Source organism: Scatophagus argus, chromosome 3 (genome assembly GCF_020382885.2).
Source record: "Scatophagus argus isolate fScaArg1 chromosome 3, fScaArg1.pri, whole genome shotgun sequence".
Lineage (NCBI taxonomy): Eukaryota > Metazoa > Chordata > Actinopteri > Scatophagidae > Scatophagus > Scatophagus argus.
In genome coordinates this window covers 21,903,559-21,927,487 of record NC_058495.1, presented here as the reverse complement: position 1 = coordinate 21,927,487, position 23,929 = coordinate 21,903,559, and the positions used below count along the sequence as shown (strand labels likewise).

General features: G+C 38.8%; 1 protein-coding gene across 1 annotated transcript; it reads right to left on the bottom strand.

The window, feature by feature from the left end:
- Positions 1-361: 361 nt before the first annotated feature.
- On the bottom strand, positions 362-20,298 carry mitfa (melanocyte inducing transcription factor a). Its single transcript, XM_046385272.1, has 10 exons — positions 20,224-20,298; positions 17,161-17,469; positions 3,521-3,733; positions 3,332-3,427; positions 3,119-3,227; positions 2,546-2,629; positions 2,062-2,118; positions 1,700-1,775; positions 1,362-1,509; positions 362-984 (listed from the first exon to the last, which is right to left on the bottom strand). Exons 1-10 carry the CDS (start codon positions 20,296-20,298, stop codon positions 589-591), a joined length of 1,563 nt encoding a protein of 520 aa, XP_046241228.1. The 3' UTR covers positions 362-588.
- Positions 20,299-23,929: the final 3,631 nt, after the last annotated feature.

Sequence of the window (23,929 nt, the reverse complement as noted above, 5' to 3'; positions counted from 1 at the left end):
AATATGTTTAAAAACAATTACTAATATCCAATGATATGCAACACTTGATCCTTTAATATTTAAATACCAATTTATATTTTGTGCATTTGAAACCATCGGAAGTTAAACACTGTCATACAAACAAGGACTCATCCAATCTGTCTACAAGAAGTAAATCCTTTTTTTTTTTCTGGCAGCTTTACAACCAATATATTTCACATATATATCTCAGTTAAGTTCAATGCAGAGTGTATTTCTGACAAATATGAAAAGGCCTAGTTTAAAAAAAATAAAAAGTCTAAAAACTGACTGGTCAACTTAATGAATTTACATTAAGTTGACCAGTATGTTATCACAGCAGATTGTTGTCATATTTGCAATCACCTCATACATGTTTGTCATGTGATTCTGAACTGTTCAGTTATATGAGATTAGAATATAAAAATATCTTGTACAGTCAACAAAATGAAAGTCTCACTCTCATTACAGTATTTGAACATGAGAGTTCAGTGAAAAATGAACCAAAACATGATGTCCCTTTAAGGTGACGTGCCTTATTGGGGCGCTACAGATAGAAAATGTCAGTATGGCTCATGGCATTGAACAATGCTAACAGCCTTGCTCTTTCTCCTCCATACTAGAGCAGGAACTGTGGTGGTTGCTAACGCTGTTGGAGCCATCTGGGGACACTGCAGACAGCAGGGGATCACTTGGGGAAATTGGCGACAGGGTTACCAGTTCTTTCATTTTACAGGTCCTGGAGCTTCCATAAGGGCCAGGGTCCCCAGCATCTGAAGGAATCTGGTCAAAGGTGATGGTGCCATTGTTGAGGTCCAGCGTGGTGGGTGGGGACATGTCAGGGGGTGAGCTGTGTTGGTAGAGATCTGAGGGACAGTCGCCGAGGACAGGCTCCTGTTTAATGGCTCGTGCCATCAAATCCGATGTGCAGACGGATGGTGTTGACGCCACTGCAAGGCCATGAGCACGAGCCTGGATCTCCAACTCCTAGATGGTTGCACAAATATAATAAATGTGATGTACCCGATGTCAGCATGCTAATGTTCTCACTGTGGCACAGCTGACATATTAATGTTTAGCCAATAGAACGTTTACCATGTTTGCCATCTTAGTTTGGCATGCTAGCACACTAACATTTGCTAATTACCACAAACTAGTGTTTAGTCAAGGAAGCTGAGAATGTCAGTAGTTTAGCACTCGCAAAGCAACATATTGAATAAATTTAAACCTTTAAGGTACTACAGTTCGCAGTGAACATTCCAATGCCCCAGTGCATAAATAAAGCAATGAAACAGCCAAATACAACACATCTATTTATTTGTCTTTATTAGTGAAGTACTGCACTGTTGGGTTCATATACATACCTGTATACGAAGCATCAGATGACGGTTTGCGTGCTCCAATTTTCTCTGTCGGCACTCAAGTTCCTTAGCTCTCTGCTGCTCTCGCTGTAGCCTCCTGATGTAGTCCACTGAGGCTTTCAGAATGGTGCCCTTATTCCAACGCATGTCTCTGGGATATACAGGAGACAATAGTCCACAGTCAGAGTCAGCTGACCAGATGACCGGAACAGTTCAGGATTCTCTAAGGCCCCTCTGAGCAAAAAGCCATTGTACTTAACACTTAAAGGATGTTAATGAATAGACAGAGAAATAAATAGCACATTTATTTCCAATCATAAATATGTACAAAAATCACTTACGGATCATTTGACTTGGGTATTAAGGTTCCCAGCTCCTTGATGCGATCGTTGATGTTGAATCTCCGTCTTCGTTCAACTAAAATTTGTCAAACAGAAAATACAGTAAGTACAGCAACTTGGTAAATCAGTCTTTATAGACTTTGAAACATTGATTACAGATCATAATATTGATAAGATTTTACAAATAAAATTTTTTACAAATAAAAAAAATTACATGGTTTTAAAGAATGCACTTTCTTAGTTTCTTAAAAGCAGAAGTAAAAGTAAATGACATATGACATATATATATAATAATAATATACCTCAATACTTATATTTGTACTTATGAAATTAGCTATAAAAATGTATTTAGGACGACTCACTTAAGTTGTGATTGTCTTTCTTCTGTCTCTCTTTAGCAAGAGCACGAACTTCAGCCTCTGTGGATCAGCAAGAAACATGAATGTCAGCGCTATGAGGAATCACCATAATTTAATTAAATGCTTAATAAAGCACTACATTCAATGAATGGAATTACATGTTAGTATTTCACATACTGTACAAAAAAATCTGTTACTATGTGTACTAGCACATTTGAAATCTATTAATTTACTGTGTAATGCTGGTCAATCACAGCCTATAGAAAATCATTTACATGCTCTGTGGATTACAGTAAAGCTAAAATTATGTGAATTAGCTTGTTATTTTTTATAATAATTACAGTTGAGTCATATTGTGTGCGATTTAGTTATACACATGTTGGTTTCTAAACTATTTCAGAAAATGTGATTGAAAACTTTTACAGCTTCTACAGTTTAAAAAAAAAAAACACCATCTACTTCACTTTCTTCATTCTGTTTTGCTTACCTACTGGAAAGCCTTCTGGCCTTTGATAGTTTTCATACTGGCCACAGGATCCAGGCTTGTCCAGTACTTGCTTCATGCCAGGAGCTGGAGTAGTTATTTGGCAAATATTTGACTTCATAGTATCTTGTGCATTTCCAAATGGCACACAATATTGACACTGGGCTAGAGATACCCTCTTATCTGATACATTTTAATGCACAAATGTTGATGTTCTCCTTGATTAGGAGTTAGTCATAATAAACAAAATCATTCAAAATCATTTTACAATATAACTGCACAAATACTGTATTGGATCTTAAACATACAGAACTTAGAAACTTTTCAATCAGAATAGACTACCTGATACCTGAGATGAATTTTACATTGCCAAGAGAACTTGACTAATAACTGACTCTAGTAGTTATTAGTCACAGAAAAATGTCCTAAACTGACTGTCAGATGATTTCACAATTTGTAATTTAAAGCACTCATTGTCCACTAACTACCCATCAAAACTAAACTCAAATGATACCACAGTGCAGTAAATGAACAGTAAAAAGAGTAAACAGTGAATCATGTCTCTCTGTGGTTCACCTGTGTATTCCCTCTTGATGTTGGGTGGACAGGAGTTGCTGATGGCGAGGCCAGGCAGTGGAAGCCCTTGGTTTCCATACACATCGAGAAGGTTACCAGACACAGGGAGCTACAAAGTATTTAAAAAAGTCATTCCAGGAAACCTGTCTAGTATACAAATCCAATTCAAAGACCCGGTATCAACAGTAATAATTCTTTATAAACTGAAATTACCGGATTGTTCATTTGAAGTCCTGGGTCCATGAGCCCAAGAACATCTTCGTTGTAACTTGACTCCAAGCTAATAATATCATCAATGACATCATCCATCTGTATAAACACAAAACCACAGTAATAATTAAACTTTTATCAACATGTCTGAATGTCATGAAATTATAAATGTTTGGTGATGAGCCAGCGCACCTCTTTCTCACAGTTGGAACTGAGGGTTAGCAGGGCCATGGGACTGTTGGGGGCGCTGCTGCCAGGCCCGGGTGGCATGCCGTGCTCCGGGGGCTGGCTGGGGCACTGGCTGCCAGCCTTACCACCCAGGGTGGTGGACAGATACTGCCTCACCTGCTGCCGAGGGGCCTGCTGGATGTGGTACTTGGTGGGACTCTCCAGGTGGGTATGCACCTACAGGAGAGAGATGTAAACATCAAAACCTGGGATTTCACATTCATCGTTGTATCAGGTCTAATGTATGTTTTTTTGTATTGCGTATCAGAAAACAAGGATTACAGATCACAAACACTGAGTAATTCATAGAAAACAAGTTTGCTTTGAATGTGATGATGGCACAGTAAAGTAAAACTTATAAAACTTAAGACATTTTAGATTCAGTTTCATGATTGATGCTTCTATTTCAAATCAAAATCAAAAAAAACAGAAAACACCATTGCAGGGCTCGCATTGAAACAGTTATTGTGTATATGCTAAGTTGCAGTAATGTGTTGTTCACTCTGCTACTGACCCAATTTATTTACTTGAGACTGAAAACCCTGCACAGAGGGGACACTGTGAAGAAATGCAGCCATGTCACATGATCTATGCAAAGTTAAAATTCATGCAGCAAAACAATAATAAGAAAAAAAATAAATATTCTGTTACATCTGATTTTTTTTCCTGCATTCAAGCAACCATAGATAACAGTCTAGGTGGGCTATCGGCACTGTATTTAACAGGACATTCTTACAAATTAAGTATTTTAACAACAACAAAGACATTAAATATTAGTTTCATCTTCAGACTCTGTTTCAGTTCCTCTGTTTTTGTTTTCTGAAATAATATTAAGGACAAAAAAAGAAATGATTCATCTCACCTGATAATGGCTGTATTCAAGCATCTCCAACATGTTATGCGTTTGGTAATTGATCGTAGTAATCTACATACAGTATATAATCCCTTTATCTTGTTAGCGTACACTGTGGACAGTAAGCTAACATGTGCAAATTTGAGAGCAGTCACTAGTCCTTCCTAATTTATCCAGGGCTTAAAGCTCATTAGTTATGCAAGTTAAGAAATGGAGGAGGACACTGAGACTCATCCTCCTACTGCTGTGTTGTTCCAGCTTAACTATGAATTTATTTCTTTATAGAGCCCATTTGACGTCACCACCTCCAGCTCACAAAGAAGTCTTTTTACTGGTTGGACAGTAGTCTGCGAACTGAAGCTTGCTTAAGGCCAACTAACGTTTAATCTTTAGTTCTGCTCATCTAGTATAAAACATTATTTGTTCTGAGCGCCAGGAACACAATCGACACCACTGTTTCACTACAAACTAGCCATATGAAAACCCAAATGTATGGTCTGTTTTCCAACCCCACCCAGTTTTGGGATTTTTGAAAGGTTAATTCAATTTAACCATCAATTGTTATGCAGTCACTTGCAGGGTGAAGAAGGTGAATCATTTGATTTAGTGGAAAAGTTTTTATCAGACATAACAGTTCTGAGAAATAACCTATTCAATTTGTCTATCTGGATATGCTCTTGTCCTGTCTAGTTCAGTTCTCTTTGTATTGGAAAACGTTTGATATCAGTCATGATGTTAACACAGCAGCAGTAAAAGGGAGTTTGTCTCTTCCAAAGCTTATTATAGGCTTTATTTTTGTGAATCAGTTGATCACAAAGTCAAGCTCAGTCAATGATGTACTGCAAGGGGCCCAGAGGGTGTGGGTGTTCAGAGATGCACGATGAAACTGTAGCACTGTCAGAAACACAGTGGGAGGAACGAATTTTATGGAGGGAATTACAAAATGGTAAATTTTATTCCCCAAAAAAGAGAACTACGTGGTTGACCTGTTTGCTACAAGCTAATATATAGCATGAAATCTTCAAATAAATCATCTTGAAAGAAGATAACAAGTTGAATGGTTGAATGTAAAGTGGAGTTAGGAGGAAGAGATTTAACAACACCCACTTGGCTGTAACATGTACAGAAATAATGACAATGTAGGTATAATAATAGGATAAGGACATGGCACATATTTAGCACCATGTTGGCCGTATTCCACATGAGGGTGTAGCCCAAGGTGTCAGCACAAAAACAGTTCTACAACTCTTTTCAGAGTGAAGGAGCGAAAGATGAAAAAGCCCCATTATCAAAACGTATCATTGAGTTTCTTAGTTGAAAACTTCAAGGCACCAAAGGAACAAGGAAATGAATTTTCTGTGGCCAGCAGTGATCCCTATAGACTCTGACAATGACCACCACCTCTTGAAGGTTTCGAATTAAAACATGCAAGCTCCAACAATTCACTGGCCCAACTCTGGCTTGGAACAGGTCCTTGATGGCCTGTGGCAGCTGCTAACCTTTTTTTTGGAGTGAACATTCCTGATGACAAACTGCTTTATTGTGTTGTAGTAAATTCAGCGTCAATGTTGGCAAACTGTGGCAGGTGTTTTCCAATTTTCCTTTCTTTCTGTTTTTTTTTGTTGTTGTTGTTTTGTTGTTGTTGTTGTTGTTGTTGTTCATACTGACTTATTTGCAAGTCACAAATAGATGACTTTTGTGTATGCTTTTATGCCACTAACACAGTAATTCTAGCTTTTCACATTGTAATTAACACTCATAAAATCAACGTCACACCAAATTCTTGGGCTCTTGTTCCCAGTGCTGCCCATTACTGCACTCAACTGAAAGTACGTAAAATGTTTTGCTCCAAAAAAGAGTGAAAACATCAATTATCTACAGAACTTCGACATGTTTTCACTCTTGGTGATGATGGTGAGTTTATTACAAGCAAAGCAGACAGAACAAGTTAATGCACTGCAGTGAGAGCCGATTTTATGCTTCTTATTCAGGATGTTGAATAAGAAGAGATTAAGCGATTAGGCTGCTTATCGGGATCCTCACGTGTGATGAGGCACTATCAGTCGTGCAGCTAATTAATGCAAATGTCAGCCGCTGCATCTCGTGTAAATGCTCCTGGAACACAGTATTAAGTCTTTGTCTGGATTATTGGAAACTCGCAAAGAACTCAAGAGGTGAACACAAACACAGGAGAAGTGCCCCCTGGCTGGACACAGCCTTATACGATAAAACAGAGAAAGCATTCTTTGTAAACTCATAGTAGAGTGTTTCTTTGTCTACCCTCTGCAGTGTGGCCTTTTCCTTTAGCCAAACCTTTGGGTTGAGAAGGAACTATTAACAAGGGATGTATTTCATTTATCCCTACAGCAAGCCAAGCTCTCACTTTATTTATAGACTCTTTGTGAGACAGAGGTTTATTACCTTCTCAAGGAGAGCACATGGGTCTGTGTTTTAGACTCATGCCCTGAAGACTAGTAACATTTCGAAAGAAAATCGTCACTCTTTGACCCCTGAAAAGAAACAGATCCATTCATATCTCGCAACCGGCTCCACTCTGTTTCTTACTTCCTTGGCAACCAGCCACCCTTTGGGGCATTTAGTCAAAGGAAGATGCTAAACATTTACTGTGTGATAAAAATTTTAGTGGGTGGTTACAGTAAAGCTACAGACTACTAAGACCTTTCAAATCCAACACGTTCTCACTCATCATATGCGGTCCATGCTTCATGTTTTAGATCCTCTACGTACTCCTGCAGTATCAGTGTTACACGTGCTGAACTCCACAGTCTAGTTAGCAATAATAAATAGGCAGCGTCCTTTTAAACTATGAAAATAAATCTTGCTGTGAAACATTTCTCTTTAAATAAATACTGGATGTCTGGATGTGCAAGAAAGGACAAAGACAGGTAAACTTTGTTTTAAAGCACCTTTATAATTTGGACCGCTGACCAAGCTGCCATATTTGACATGTTGGGAGTGAGAACCTTCTGTTCAAATTGCATCAAAAACAGCATAGTTCATTAACACGAGTGCACAGTGTATGCATAGATAATTATTACATTAAAGGTCTAGTGTGTAGTATTTAGTGGCATCATGTGATGTGGTTGCAGATTACCAGCAACTGAACACTCCTCATCTCACCATCTACTGTGGTGACCACTGAAAATTCATCCTGCCACTGACCAAGACCCCGTGCTTGGTTGCCTGCTCTGAACTAGAAACATGGTGGTGCAACGTGGTGATTCCATGGAGGACGACTCTCTGTAGATATAAAAAGTTTATTCTAAGGTAATGAAAATGCAATACTCTATCTACATACATCTATTGATGTTACTGATGTAATGGTACTGCAAAGATCTGAACTGAATTTGAGATTTACATATTCATAGCTTTGAGGTTTTACCTTTTAAAAAAAGCAAAAGCCAATAGAATCATTATGGTCGATATGTATATATTCAGAAACAACAAGGTCGTACATCAAGCTGTCCATCATGTGGAGAAAACCAAGCTGAGCGCAGCTCCTTGTGTAAAAGTATACATGCTGAGATCATGGTGGAGCTAGAGGACATGTATTTGTACCAAATCAAACATCATAAAACGACAGGGACCATAAAAATGGACCTGAGACTAAATACAGGGGCAAGAGCCATAAATTATTAATAGTGTAGAATTTAAGCACCTCACTCATCCTTAAGGACTTAAGGACTTAAGAACTTAAGGTGTACATGCCTGATAATTTCCAACAATTAACTGACTAAACGTTTCAGCTCTTATTACAATCTGAATGTTTTTTACCATTTACTTATACTAGAGTAGATATTATTACTGTATTGCAGATATTGTACAAGATTTTTTTCCATACAACAGTAATAGAGCTGCGACACAATGTCTGTTTTCTTGACAGTAATACAGACAATGATTTACAAGGCAGACTGGTTCAGATTAGGCTCTTTTTCTCTGTCAGTTTGTTGCCAACCAGACAGCGTGGTTATTTTCAGCCAAGCTGAATCATTTGATCTCCAGCGACTGGTGGATCTAGCCAATGTGAGCTTTAGTTCATAAAACCAATAACCAATAATGTAAATAACTATACAAATGATACACATTTGTTTCTTCAGCAACTCTTCATGAGTTTCTGCGCGTGTATAGCCTGTATCCTTGGTGATCACGGTATCTACGGTGCACTCATCATCATGTCTAGATGCCAAAAGACAAGTGTAAACTGTTTACTTAGCATTTGTGTTTACTTAGACTTCATACTCATGAATGATGACATTTACAGCAAGCTATGGTCTTATTAGATTAGTAGCAGAGCAAATCTGCTTTAAGACAAATAACAACTGCTCTCTGGCACAGTAAAAAAAATGTATGTGTATTTTATACCATATTGCTGCAGTCAGTTTTCCTCTCCTTGTAAAAATCATTACTTTGTTCTGGTTTAGCTACTTAGTTCTGATGCTGCACTCATGCATACTCACGCATAGACCATATTGTCAGCGGTGCACAAAATTATAGATTGGACTTCCCCTGTCAGAAAACTATGTGAATAATGTCTCTGCAAATCATCTGAAAGACTTGTCCAGACTTTTGGTGCCACTGAGTCTTCAGGGTCTCACCAAGGATATTAGCATCCCAACATGTGACTGAGTCACTGAAGCGGCTAATTTACAGAAACTGAATAATAACGAGGTTAGGTTTTGTCAGAGTAGCCAACGTTACCATGAAGCACCTCTTCAATGAGAGGATGACACATGAGTATGGCAACTGCATGTCTACAGATGAAAGCCACGCTGAAGAAAACATTACATCAAGATCAAGATGTTATGAGTGAATGCTGGGGCAGCTGTGGCCTAGAGGTTGGAGAAGTGGCTTGTGATTGGAGGCTAGAGGCCTCCTGTCCATCCGGTGGGGATTCCCCCACCGGATGGACAGGAAAAATTTGGGTGTGGTGGAGAGTGATTAATACCCCCCCCCCCCCCCCCCCCCCCAGCCATTAGCCCGCTGATGTGCCCTTTGTGCCACTTAACCCCCAATTTGCTCCCTGCGCACCTGACATGGCAGCCCACTGCTCCTGTGTGTTTCACTGCGTGTAATTTTCTGGGTGTTGCATGTGTGTTCAACCAAGGATGGGTTAAATGCAGAGAAAAAATTCTGTGTGTGTATGTAAAAATATATATACTGCCAATAAAGCTGATTTTTCTTCTTCTTCATTGTAAAACTAAGGCTTTTTATCAAAATGTCCATGCTGGAGCTATTTTGGTTTCACTGAATCAACCACAGACTAAGGACAGACTAAGCCTCTTTATTTTATCGTAATAACAGACAAAACCTTGCCCTCTGGGCCAGCTGTGACTCAATTGCTGTTCCTTTTGATTTAGGCTTTCATGAATAGTATAAAGATATACAAAACCTCCTCTTACAGGTGAGTTATGCTGAATCAACCCAGCCTCTTATATAAAGCTGCATATTAGCTTGTGGGTCATTTTAACTAAGAGATGTGTGTGAGGGTATCACATAGCAAAAACCTGTTTATATTTCCAAAAAAAATATTGAGCCACAATCTCTGGGTGACACACCACTGCAGCATGTGATGAAAAGTAACAGGTAGCTAGGTTACCAGCATCTGCAATAATATCAGAATCATGCCATCGCAATGTTCAAATACAGTGAAAAACAGTTTGTCATTGAATGGTCAACTTTAATCATGCTCATAATAATGCTCATAGTAATGCTCAAGCTCATAATTCAGCTTTAAGATTTAATATTCCAACACACCACAGATATCTCCCTCGAAAAGGCTGCTGGCAGCACAGAAGCAAAAGACTCCGTCACAATGGGCAGCAGCAGAGGAGGTTGCACTATTGTCTGGTTCAAAAGTTGTCTTGCTGTTTCTCCGGCACTGCTTTGTGTACAATGATGCAGCTTAAAAAACAAAAGTGCACTGATTTGACAAAATGCAAGTTGTCTTGTGGGCTTCTGGATTGATGGGCAGTCCTAATGTGCGTTGGACACAGACTGCTCTCCACTTCCTTTTCCACACCTACATGCTCCCAGACATGCCCACTGGAGATCTCGGAGATATGTGTTTATCTTTATTCCTTCGCCAATTTGTTCAGTGCACTTACTGAGTGCTTGTATGGGACCATAGTTACCTGGATGGTAATGTTTTATAAATGTGTGTTGTCTGCATAATCATGGTAACATTTTTGGCTTTCCAAAATCACTGTTAGCGGGAACATGTAGCAGAATAGGAGCCATGTTGTACTCCACATCACTTTTGTACGCTCAGATATACAATCTCTAATGGACACAAAGTGGTCCCTGTCTTACAAATAGTATTCAAACCAGTCTAGCACTGTGCCAGAAAGTCCCTCCCAGTTTTCCAGTCTGTCTGGTAGGCTAACATGTTGTGGTCAACCGTGTCAAATGCAGTACTGAGATCTAATAATACAAAGACTGAAATGTTTCCACTGTCTGTGTTTAAGTTTGTGTCATTCAAGACCGTAACAAGCAGATGGCTCATCGCTATGTTGTGGTTGAAATCCTCACTGGAAAACAGCAAAACAATTGTTAAGGGCCAAGAGCATGCAGTTGAAAAGACAGCCTTTTGATGAATTTTACTTAAAAATGGGTTGTGTGATATGGTGCCTGTCATTGTTCATTCTTGAGCTCACGACATTATTGCTTTTTAAGAATGACTTGATAAATATAGTTTTAATGGCTTGTGGGGAAAAGCCCGAGAGTAGACAAGTATTTGCTATTTGCGGAAGGTCCATTGTTGCAACAGTTTCTTGCTAACAACTGCTTAGAACAAATGGAGCCCATTGTAAAGAGGTTATGAATGTTGCAATTTATAATTTTGTATTGATATGGTTTGTTAGCAGCAAGTGTAGCCAAGTACTCAACAGATCTGGGCTAATGAACAGGGGTATTTGTGAAATCCAGTCTCTTTTAGAAGCCAAGTGAATTAGCCGAGTGACTCAGGGCTCTTACATGTCTAGTCAGTATCCATAGGACCCCATGTTAAAATGCTCAACTTTACAGCAGAAACAGGCTTACAGCATGGTACAAGAAAAAGTTTTGGTCTGTAATTTCCCTGTTCACGGAAACTGTTCAGGGAGTAGTTTTTTTTTTGTACATAACTCGCTAATTTAAATTACATTAAAGCTTAAAGTTATGCATAATTAAGGGTGTGGCAACTTTGAATAACAGTTAGCAATGACAATCTAGTTGCCTGCTAGATTGTTGTAGGATGTTTATGAAATTCATTTAAAGTAATTTGAATCTCAAAATTACTCTGCAGATTGACTAAAAAACTACACTTTAGTGGTTTTAGCATTTAGTGACAACTTTCTATGTCTCCAACTGATGGTTAAAAAATGCTATTGTTCCAGCTTTTTAAAGTAAAGGGAAGGTCCTAACAGGATGACCTTTTTCTTCTATATCTGCCAAATGTAAGCACAAGCACTGATCATTAGAAATGAGAATCTCTATTGCTGGCTCAAACATTTTTCTTGCATACTCAAAGGTTGTCTTGCAGACTGAGTAACATTAATATTTATTTTGTGCTCTCTCAGATCTTTTGTTGACAAGTCACTGAAATATCCCTAAGAAAGGAGGCAAGGGGTGAGACTGATGGAGCAAAGTTTTGGTGACTTGCTGGTCTGATATGTCTCACCATCCCAAACAGGAAAGAACTGTTGTCTTTTTTTGTCGTCTTTTGGGGTGGAGGCAGATGATGCAGCAGTGACCTGGGGGTGAATTTAATTCCAACAGTAACCAGTGCTTCCATTTTGACAGTGAATCCCAAAAGGGGTGAGGCAGGGCAGAGGGTGGAGTCGAGGGAGGAGGATTTAGGAAACTGATCCATGAGCTGGTTGTCAACACATGACACAGAGGTTCTGATAATGAGAGAGATTTTGAGTTGAACAAATGCTTGGGCTCCGCCGTTGCCTTAAGGAAGCAGATTTTGCTCTCTTGCCTAATGCCCTTAGTAACAATTCTCTCTAGCAAATAGCAGCCACAGCAGAGACAAGCCACTTCATCAAGAGGAGGAGCCTGGGACAAAGAGATGTCTTCTCTTCTCCTTACCCTGTGGCTACGGGGTTACATTAGCAAGAATGTAACATCCTCTTCTAAGAATGAGACACATTGTCCAGTCTGAGCGAAAAATTAGGAACATGCACTTGCTTAAGTGACCAACAATGGAGTTTAATTTAGCAGCTACATAAACGTACAGAGGCTTGTTATCATGGATGACGAGAGTATATAAAATCAGCAAGTTTGCTACAGCAACAGTCAAAAGGTTTAAACAAGATACTGTGCTCCCAATGAGAAACAGGGGTCACATTTTACACAAGATGTCAGAACCAAAAAACAAAATACACAAATTTCACATTAAGAAAACAAGCTGCAGGAAAATTCCTGTGCTGCATTCTGAAACTTGTGCAGACATGTCCTACTTTGTAAAAAACCTTTGCTTTAAGAATCTACTGGCTACTAAAAACTGAGAACAGAGCTCTAGGTATATTCTTGAGCTTAATAAACAAAAGGCTCTCTTAGCTGGGTTTCAACTAAGTTTGAGACCTCAAAATGAACGAGCACAAAGATGCAGCATTATTCAGCTCAATGTGCCTGGAGTTTGAGGAAAAGGTCAGTGTAAACCACGGGTAAACGGAGGTCTGCACGTGGAGCTGAATCTGATGATTTTTAAAAGTCAAGTCTCTTTTCGGCCATTAAATAATATATGACTGTATTTGATCCCAGCTTTAGGAGTCAGAAGACTTGCCTCTAAATGGAAAAAAAACTACTCAGTGAATACGGTATATACAAAAATAAGAATTACAAATACAGAATATAGAAACATTAGCACCCTCATTTCTACAAGACATTTCATGTGAAGCTATGCAACTTTAATCTGTCATCTGTTGTATGATATAACTAAAATAGTCAAAGGTGCCTGTCAGCTTGAATAAACTACTTTACATCGTTATTCTCAACCACTAAGCAAGATCTCAACCTCACTATGATGGTGTGCGTCTGGAGGTGTCAATAGCGAGATTCAATAGCAAGATGAATTTGAGTCTGGAGGTGACCTTAGGCGTAGGATGGGTCGAAGACAGGGTATTTCCGTTGGAGGCCAGAGTTTAAGTTTTGTGTGCGACCAAATGTTTCTAAATGTACTTTGCATAATGTAAGATATACATACATACAGTATGTACCATAAGTTATGCAACGTTTCATACAAATGTGTTTGCTTTGTCAGTTAACGCCCCTATTTTAAACATAGATGTGTAAATAGAACTTGAAACCAGATGCAAAGATATCAGCCATTTAATCCAATGAGAACTGCTCTCCTGGTTCATACGGCAAAAAAAAATTTTCAAGCCTTCAGCCTTTACTTCCTGGTAATGCGGCCCACTGACTGTATGCGCTGTAGTGGTTCTCCTGCTCTCCCCCTCCTGTGAGTTCACTTCACTCAGCCCATAGACTTTACATTGTATGAGATTTTTAAATTGCTTTTCTTGGCTCCAGAAAAGTTTCACAAATATAAAACCTCCATGGATCAAAAAATCAATGCTGTCAGTGCGAGGCCAGGCTGACTGGTGTCATCGTTTCCAAGTCTATACAATACATAAATGGTCTGTGTGGGATTTGTCACTTGAAGTAGTGTAGGTATTTTTTTAATGAAGCTTAATAATTAATGAACGTTCTTTTGTTTTTGTTTTTTTTGTTGTTGTTTTTTTCACATTCTCATTTTTCTCAAAACATGTAAGAAAGAGATCTTCAGACCTTTATGTGATAAGTTACCCCAGTGTTGGCACTTTGGTCAGATGAAAGAAGAACTGAAATCAGTACAGTTTCATATTTGTTCCTCCTGTTACACTTTTGCAGCATTTAGACAACAAAAGCTCTGCCTGTTTCTTGCAGATTACTAAATATTCTCTCTCTTTCAGTTTTTTTGGTTCCTATCAACTCTGAAGGAAATATCTGGCTCTTAAGCTGCTAATTGCTCCACTACTCTGCACCAACTAGTCTCTGGCTGTTCCTGAATGATGTTTGGTGCTGAGCAGCTGGTGCGCAGCAGGTTACTGAGCTTCCTCACTGAAAACAGGTGATTGCTGCCTCACTATGAGAGAGGTGAGGGTAGGCTAAGTTGTGAGCATTAAAACCAGTGGGAAAAACAGTGGGATGTAAGATGCTAAAATGCTTGGTACAGTACACTGTTTGAACAGATAAACAATGAGCTGCAACTCGCTATAAAGCTCTGTTAAAGAGAGATGACCTGCAGATTTTTCTATCAAAAAGATATTGATAGTTGCTGCTTAAAAGATATAGAAATATATATTATATTGTGTTAAAACTAAGCAAAACAGATTAGCTTTCTTAACTTTTATTCTGTTTAAATGCCAACTCAATGTGTCAGAAACACATCTGCTGTGTCAGAGGCACTTTAACATAAAATGTTCAAATTCTGAATATTGAATTGAAAATGTGAATTCCCTTTCACCCCCATCTCGCTCTCTCTCTCTCTCTCTCTCTCTCTCTCTCTATCTATCTATCTATCTATCAGTCAGTCACACATACACAGTCTTGTTTTCATTTTCTGAAGATCACATGCACACACACACATACACACACACACAACATTGCTGTGAATGAAAATGTGATCATGTGTGGCTCGCTGGAATAAGTTTACCTGAGGATACAGCTGAGATGTTATTAATTTTTTCCATAGTTTGTTTGAGGTGAGAAAGATTTGCAAATCAGTGTATTCAGGTTTAATCATTGCATCCCAACTTTTCTCTGACTTTGAGGTTGTAATTGTTTTTATATTGTATTACAAATAAATGTAATGCATGTTTCTTTGAAAAATGAAAAAAAGCTAAGTTCACAGCTAAGTTCAAAGTTTGTCCAGGTTACCCATGATTTACACACAATGTGCAGATCTGATACATGTATGTATTAACGTGTTCTCATTAACTGGTCATTAAATACTGAGATGCCTTTGAAAGTCTTCGTGGCTTGTGAGAGAAGTTTGCCTTCAGGCCTTTCTGACAGAAATTCTTTCTAACACTTGGTCAATGTTGTGAAACTGTTGCAGCGTGGTTAGTTTTTGGCATCAAAACTACTTTGTTAGCTTTAGGAAATGATTGTTGACTTTTGGTTTCACATGGGACATGAGCGGTGATCTCATGGGTAAAAGACCCATCCATACCAGTCTCCTCCTTGAACAGACTTTGTTGCTGTTCATGCTGTGTCAGGTTAATATTGGTGGTAATATTGCACTGGATGGGTTAACATTATATTTAATTTTATGGACAACATGTTTTAACTTCAGCACACATTTTCTGTATTGTCCCTTAGCGCATTCTGTAGATGTCTTGTTTAACACAACCGTTCCCTACAATACTTTCACTGATGTCTTATTAATTTATATTATCTTGTAATTTTCCAGTCCACTACTTTTTGAATTGAGTGTGTGATCAAACTCTGCCTTCCTTTGTCTTGATCTCTGAACTGTTTTTTCACTTCATTCTCACAGGGGTCAGAGGTAACCTGGCTAATTAAGCGTCCCCCTCCCCTTTTAAACAACTTCAACTGAGCTTTATGTGTTCACTTTCATGGTCCAGCAGCTCTGACTGGTACTTCTAAGCTAATTTTGGCTTGTGCATGGCTTTTGGGGGGCAACGGGAGGGGGGTCTTTGATAATCCACAGACAGGTTAGGTTCAAACTGTCAGAGTGTTTGCCCAGGAAGCTGGGATTGTTGCTTGGACTCTGAAATAGGTGAAAAAAAACCCACATGCAACAATAGTGTCCTGTTTTGCACATGGACACGAAACCACGTGAAAATAGTAACACATGCCAAGTAACACTGTGGCAGGATTTGATTTTCATGCTGAAATAACTTGAAGTGCTATAGTGCTAAAGGATTATGTTACTCTGCTACCAGTAAACACAGATACACCAAACTCTCTTCACACAAGTCAACAAATAATTTCATTCATGACCTTAAGAAAATGTCTCTGTCGCACAGTGGCACATCACAGAAATCTTGCAGAACATCTTAGACTTACAGATATCACATGCATATCTGAGATAATTGGCAGAAATAATAAGAGGATATTTGAAAACTCGTAAGCAGGGAAAATCACTAAACCCAATGCATGTACATATTAAGTGTCTGACAAATGCAATTTGTTCTCTACACTTTTAACAAAATTCCTGAGCAGGTGAGAAGTGATACCTGGTTCTGGTGCATAAACAGCCTCAAAATGCAATGATAATATGAAGTCAAGACACATAAATTGATTGATTTCCAGGATATGCGCAGGTTTTTTTTCTTTTTTGTCTGCCTTCAAAAAACTTTTCCCATCTTAATATTGTCATGTTTTTAAGAGTCCATTTGATCAGACCAGGAATGAAATGAATGAAAATATGTCAGTGTAGTGGAGCAAATAGGATTAAATGTGTTGAATGCCGAACGTCTGGAAGCAGGAATTCTGTCAAGAGATAATCCTCCCTATGGACTTAACACAGTGTCTCAAGTGCTGATACAGACGTTAGAATTTCTGAAAGCAAAGTCTGCAATCATGTTGAATTCGAGATTTTTAGAAAAGGGAAATGTAAAATGCAGTTTGGAATATATGGATTCAAGGAGAGTAACTGCCGAAATCATGTCGCTTACATAACATAGTCACCTTTCACATCAGGACTGCCTCTCATTCAGGAGTGTGTTGGTGGGCTTACCTTGAGAACTTCCATGGGCAGCTGGTTCACAGCAGGCCGGCCGTGGGAAGGTGTGACATGGATAGTGGAGGTGTGTTGGGTGCTGTGGTGCAGAAGGTCTCTGGTCCTCTTCTCTCGGTCCTCCCTGCGCTCTTGACCCTGGTGATGGCTAAACACCGGTTGCTCTGGGAGCCGGACCCATGACGTCACGGCCAGGAGAGGGTGGGAACTCTGGAGGCTTTTGTAGAGGCCAGGCAGGTCTGGGGGAGCACTGAGGACCCCAGCCCACCCAAGGGCAAAGAGAGGAGGAAAGTAGTTACACAGAACAGGCTACATAACATGCTGGCATGTATATGCACGACCAGTGGCATTTTTCTGAGCCATCCTGAGTCAGTGAGCAATATGAGGTATTGTAGTGGAGTACAATATGACGATTGAGTGAGAGGGAAGCCAGAGATTCTTTTTCTGAGAATGTGTTATTGTTCTTTGAATGAGGGTGAAAGATGCATTTATGTTTTGGAGAGGTTATGCAATATGAAAGAGAGGTGCTAAACACCAACCATCCCAGCTGCCAGGATAAAAAATTTGGTATACTTTTCTGCAAACCACGGATATGTTAAGTTTGTAGGTTTCATACATATTATATCAATATAGGTACAGTATAGGGAACAGCTTTGGCATGAAATCCAAACCAACTGTTCAGTAACTTCAATGGCTCTTTTCCATGTTCTTTTGTGGAAACAAAATCAGATATTGTTAAAAGGGTCCATCTTTGCTTGTGGGGGACAATATCCAGCATTTTCAGTGAAAACACAATCTTTTCCAAATAATAACCATGTTGTTTTTGCGTTGGGGTAAACTGGAAAAAGTTGTAAACAAGTTAACATGGCAAAATTACAGCAAAGAGTTTACACATCCAGCTGACACAGAGAAATATTAATTTGGAGACACAGAATCGTCTTTGTGTCCACCTGATTTGATACGGTGTCCAAAACTGAATGAAATATCTGACTCCGGTGCTTAACTGTGTTCACCAGCTATCTCCCGGTGCTAACTGCTCTATGGTGCTGGGCAGTTACTGTACTGTGGATTTTTGCAGCTTTTCCACTAAAAACAGCTCCCTGCAGTATTTGGAAACTACACTGTTGCAAGTGGTGAGACTAAACCAAAATATTATGATGTGGGGCAAAGATCTGAAACTCTGAAACTTCTTAGAGCTGAGCGTAACTACAAAATTGGGAGATAATTTTCTGCTGGTTCATCACCACATTCAACTCCTTTCTTTGACACACATTCATCTGAGCCATTGTTATGTATAAAAATACTGATCAGAGGAGTCTGAGGTCAGTATTCGGTTGTTTTAATTCTAAATGTCCCCTATTTTATAAGAAAGGAAAGGCAAATCCCTAACAGGAGGAATTACATCAAGTGTTAATTCTGTTAATTAGCCCACCACTGGCAGCCAAGTCCGTTTGGTAAGATTATTAGGCCCAAATTAGGTTTATCCTCCATACTCTGCCAGCTATGACTATGATTTTGAGGTAAGCTAGAGAGATTATGTCTGCCAGCAGACTTCCAATAACTGGTCTGTTGTGAGGTCTGAGGAAGTACCTGTGCCCTTTGGAAAACACAGTGCATCTATTCACCTCACAGCTTTACTCGTGCAAAAATGCACTCCACAATCCACTGCTCTCCTCCTGTCTGCTCTGAGTTCACCCTTTCAAATCCGCAGCACAGTCGAGCAGACAGCATCTGCACATCCCAAACCGAGGTGGATCTGGCCGTGCACAAGCTGTCAGGATGAGGCATTCCCCAGGAAAATGATCCTTTTGATAAAACCACTTCAAATCCTCTCAGGTTGTGCAGCTGTGTGATAATCGCACTAATTAGGCTGGCATGTCAAATCTAAACCCAGTCTGCAACCATCGCTTCAACTTCAGTTCCAATGGAACACTTCAGGACTAGTGAGGAGAGATTCTTTTATCCAAGAATATCACAGAAAGTAATCACAGAAATATTTTTTAAGGTTCTTCTGGGTCTTGTTCATAGCTGGTGCCACTTAACTGAAGTATAAAGCCTGTAAAATCTCAGTTCCTGAGGAAAAGTGTGATTTGTGTCATCACAGTGATCTGAGTAGTATTTTTCAGAGTACTTCTCTAATATTCAGTGTTTGTCCAGCTGTAGCTATTGACTTATACTCTATTGACCTATAGTGTGTATATATATATATATGTATACCTGTTTACTTTGCGACAGGAGATAACTTTACCCAGAAAAGAATTTTTACAATAAAATTGAAAAACAAAGCTTTTCTTGCACTATTGATTAAATCCTCCCAATGTTGTAATCAAGCAGTTATAACCCACAATTTAGTGAACAATGTTTGTTAGAGGTGTAAGAATTTTCAAAAACACATTATTGGATTTTAATGAATATTTTACATGCAAAGTTTTGTGGCTTTGTTTCCCTTTTGTGTCGTGGGATTCCAAAAAGATGATAGATTTAATTTCTGATGTTGATCATTGGACTGCAACAACAACGATTTATTGCATCCTCAAATTTAATTTTTGTTGTATAAAGACACATTTGTGTCATGCATTGTATGTAACATTTGTCATAGTCTTGTTCCTAGTGTTGTACCATTAGAATATGTCACATGTTGACTGTCGTATGGCAGTTAAACAACATTAACAACTGATGTCATTGTCACTGAATCAACAACATGTCATTTGACTTTAATGTAATGACCTAAAACTTGGATGGATTTTCTTTGTTTTTTGAATTTGCAACAACAATGTTAAGTTATAAATGATTACATGAAGACACAAGAGGCAACAAAAAACAGTGAGTGAGTAGGGAGGAATAGAACCGTGAGTCATTTTCTATGCACACCCACTGCGGTTAGCTTGTTCCCCACATCTATATTAGGAACATTATTTGCCATTTAAACTTCAAAAATAAATGTTTGCAATATCTAAGCCATATTAAAATTTTAGGTTGTAGCCAGTTAGCAGCTACAGACCCACAGCTTTAATTACACATGACTCAGCACAATACTGTTGACTGTTTACTGTTCATTCTTACCCTGAACAGGCAGAACACTGATTTGTTGCATCCAGTGATATTTTCCTGGCCAAACAACAATGCCTTGATATCCATGTTGAAACACTGTACTTTAATGAGTAAATGCATCACATAAATACATAAATCTGTCTACAGAAAAATCAGTTCGACTGACTTCTGTTTATAAAAATAAGACAGCTAAGGTGAAAAATAAGATGAGCCTGCTGCCTCCAAGCAAGATCCTGTGGAATCTGTGAAAACCACAGAAAGCCGGTTCTCAATGGTTGAAATTTAACAGAGAAATGATTTGCATGCATGTGTAGCTCAGACACACAGCTGATGTGTTGCTAATTGTCAGGATGTGGAAATGTGACAAGCTTAAGCATAACAGGTTCTCCAGTCACCCATAAATACCTAGCAATTTGCCCCTCACCACTATTTTGAGTCGAAAAGATGTGAATATGCAAAACAGGAGGAAAAAAAATAAACATGAGAAAGCGAATTTTCAGAGGATAAAAGAGGTTTCTTACCTTTTTATTTTCATGTCAGCCAGAGAGTCAAAGGTTCCCCACTTGTGGCTACAGTTTGAGGAATTGGGTCCTTATAAAATGCTTTAAGACGTCAACACTTCCTGGTGTGACACAATAATGTCTCACTTGAAAGTTGACACAATGACGAGCCCCAGATGTCTTGACTTTTGCAGTTGAGCAGACGTATTGGTTTAGGGAAGGAGGACTAGCAGTCCTGTAGTTTTGCAACAGGGGCAGTTAACTAGCACACTATCTTCATTCACAGCTGCTGGTGAATGCAGCTAAGTGAGTGGTGGGTTATTTATTATTTTACTGTACAAAATGGCCAATTATATATACAAATATTATTATTTGCTTTTTTGCATAATGTTAGATGAGATAATCCACAAAGTCTGCCATGTTGCACCAACATGTTTTCACAGAAGTCCATAACAATCCAAACACTGGCTTCATTGAGTGCCATTAATTTTTCACATTTTTATTGGCTGCCGTAGGGGATGAGAAGAAGGGTGTTCAGTTGGAGTGAGCGAATACACCAATATCTGTGCCTGAATCTGTTCAACCAGCTAAATTATCTGTATCCTTGTCTAAACTTAGAGAGGACAGAACTTAAGTAGAAATGTTTTTTTTGTTTGTTTATTTGTTAGTTTTTTTCTTATAATCTTGATAAAAATAACTTCAATCAGTTATCCAGTGAAGATTTGAGATTGATTTAAAACAATTGAAACAAAATTCATAAAAGCAGCATGTCATGTCAGTCGTGGATCAGCGGTTAGGGTGTCGGACCCGTAACCGGTGGATCGCTGGTTCGATTCCCCGTCCCGGTGTCCATGGCTGAGGTACCCTTGAGCAAGGTACCTAACCCCCACTGCTCCCCGGGCGCTGCACGCGGTCGCCCACTGCCCCGGGTTTGCTGTGTGTGTGTGCACGTCACTTGGGTGGGTTAAATGCAGAGAACAAACTTTGTTGGAGTGAGTTCCCTCCAATGACAAGATATGTCACTTTCCTTTCCTTTCCTTTCCTTTAGTTTCAGCCTATATTATCAATTACGAACTGAAATGTAAGGTACAGTAAATGTTATCAGTGGTTTGATTACAGTTCCTCTGTATCTGTTTTATACGGAGGTTTGTTTCATAGTGGCGAAGCCAGCTCTGAACCACAAAGCAAACCGTGATATTTATTCCACGGGATCAGTGTCCTTAATCACCTTGGGAGGTTCATGTCTTGTTTCTTAGTTATAGCTTGCACATGATCATATAAGAAAATACTTGTTTTATGGGAATTATTATTTATGATTTCGATTACTTAATTAATAAACTTATTAATTATACTTCTTGGACGACCATTGTTTTACTTCATGGAAAGGTTTTAGTACATGAGTACATGTAATCTTTGTGTCCACCTCTTATAATGGGAATTACATGCAGGTATTTCCTGATTTGTTATGTATAGCAAAGCAAAGATCCCCGACTTAACAGGACACATGCATGTGGAACATATTGATAAAATGACTAAGAACTAACTTCAGTTTTTCCTTTAGAAGCTTGAATTTTCCAAGTCAGAAAATGTAGCACAGCAATTGCAGCCACTGAAAACAGGAAGCATGGGTTGTGATTCAGCCATTTCCATGCTGAAACTTCACTCTAAAATTGGTGTTTTCTTTTCCAGACTGTTTCATCACCTTCCTACAGTTGTGGGAGTTGAGAAACTCAGCTTGTTGAATACCTTCACGATGGATCTTGGAACACATCAGCTTTTCAAAGGGTTTTCAGAGGTCTGGCATCCTGATTTCCTCATTTTGGTTATCAGCAAAGATCCTTCAAATACCATGCACAAATCACCATTTAGCACATCAAATAAATTTAAAGCGTGGCACAGACTGTTGGAGTAAGAAAATATGGCTTGTCAGAAACATCTTCATGCAGCACTGACTAGAAAAGACCTCCCATGTCTGTCTGCGCCATTATTGGGTGGAGCATAAAAATTCATTTTGCTGGTTGATGTGCAAGGATATGCCTCATTACAAGGCCAGTTGCCTTCACACAAAAGGACAATTCAAAGTGACATTGTCTGTTCTCTCTCAGGATAATGAGTTTTTCACAGGAAATAATGTGGGATAGTACAGTTAATACTTCTTTTTCCTAATTATCTAACCCATAAGTGTGTGGTTTAGGAATGCACAGTACCACCAGATGAACATGTATTTGTTGTAACTTGTGTTCTAACAAATATCCCTAACCAAAGGACAAGACATTTTCAAGTGCAATAGAAGATGTTCTTTATATTTATCCAAAAGATCATTCACTGTCCTTTTCATCCTCATTTTATTCTTTGGGTTTTGAATGGCTGAGATCTTTTTCCTGGTTAATATAAATTAATTATTACATTGTTCTGTTTGGGGTAAGCCTGGGTGACATGTCAAATGAATTTAATTGAATCATATTTTGTTTTGTATTGTGTAAAAAAAAATCTACATTGTCAAAACTGAGTCTTTACAGCATGCACAAAAAAGTTACCTCAAGTCAAAAGATAATGTGGAAGACTGAGTTCGCAGGACTCTTGAGTCCCATAAACTCTGACAACAATTATTGGATGTAAGGGTCCAGCAGATAAAAGACTTTGACTTCGACTTTGTTCAGTCTGCCCACCCCTACTGCGTATCATGTCAAGGAACACAAAAAAACAGTAGTAGATAAATAAGTTTGAAACACAGACTGTCTGTTATGAAACCAATAATTAAATAGGATGTTTGTACTGCTTAAACAAGGCTGAAAACGCCTAAAAGGAAAACCCTTATTTTCATGCTTTAAATGTAGTTCATATGTTTGACGTCAGTGAGATGATTTTATGTGATATTGCTTTAATGTCCTTGTTTCACAGGGGGAGAAAGTTCTGCCGTTGTCCTGTTGTCTTGTCTTCTGAATGAGTGTGAAAATTGTTTCTGTAATGGTGTGTTGGGCAGCCACATGTTTTCACACTGGTTACACACTCATGTACATATGTATTCTGTATATCACAGAGCAGTGTGGAGTTTAATAGTCTAATAGTCAAACATGTCACCAGTGCCTGCATATAACAAGAAAAAAACTGTAACCACGATGGAGAGAAAAGATAGCTGAGGATAGGAACATCATTTTACAGACAAACACCAAGCATAAGCTGTGACAGTAGGACTGATTTTTTGTTATACCTCATTC

What these genes read in the sequence shown, in the direction of transcription:
- mitfa (XM_046385272.1), bottom strand. Translation starts at nt 20,298, where the DNA reads ATGGATATCAAGGCATTGTTGTTTGGCCAGGAAAATATCACTGGATGC. An exon ending in ATACCCAAGTCAAATGATCC is followed by an intron (nt 1,510 to 1,699) that starts GTAAGTGATTTT and finishes TGTATATCCCAG; the next exon opens with AGACATGCGTTGGAATAAGG. An exon ending in ATCTGATGCTTCGTATACAG is followed by an intron (nt 985 to 1,361) that starts GTATGTATATGA and finishes GCAACCATCTAG; the next exon opens with GAGTTGGAGATCCAGGCTCG.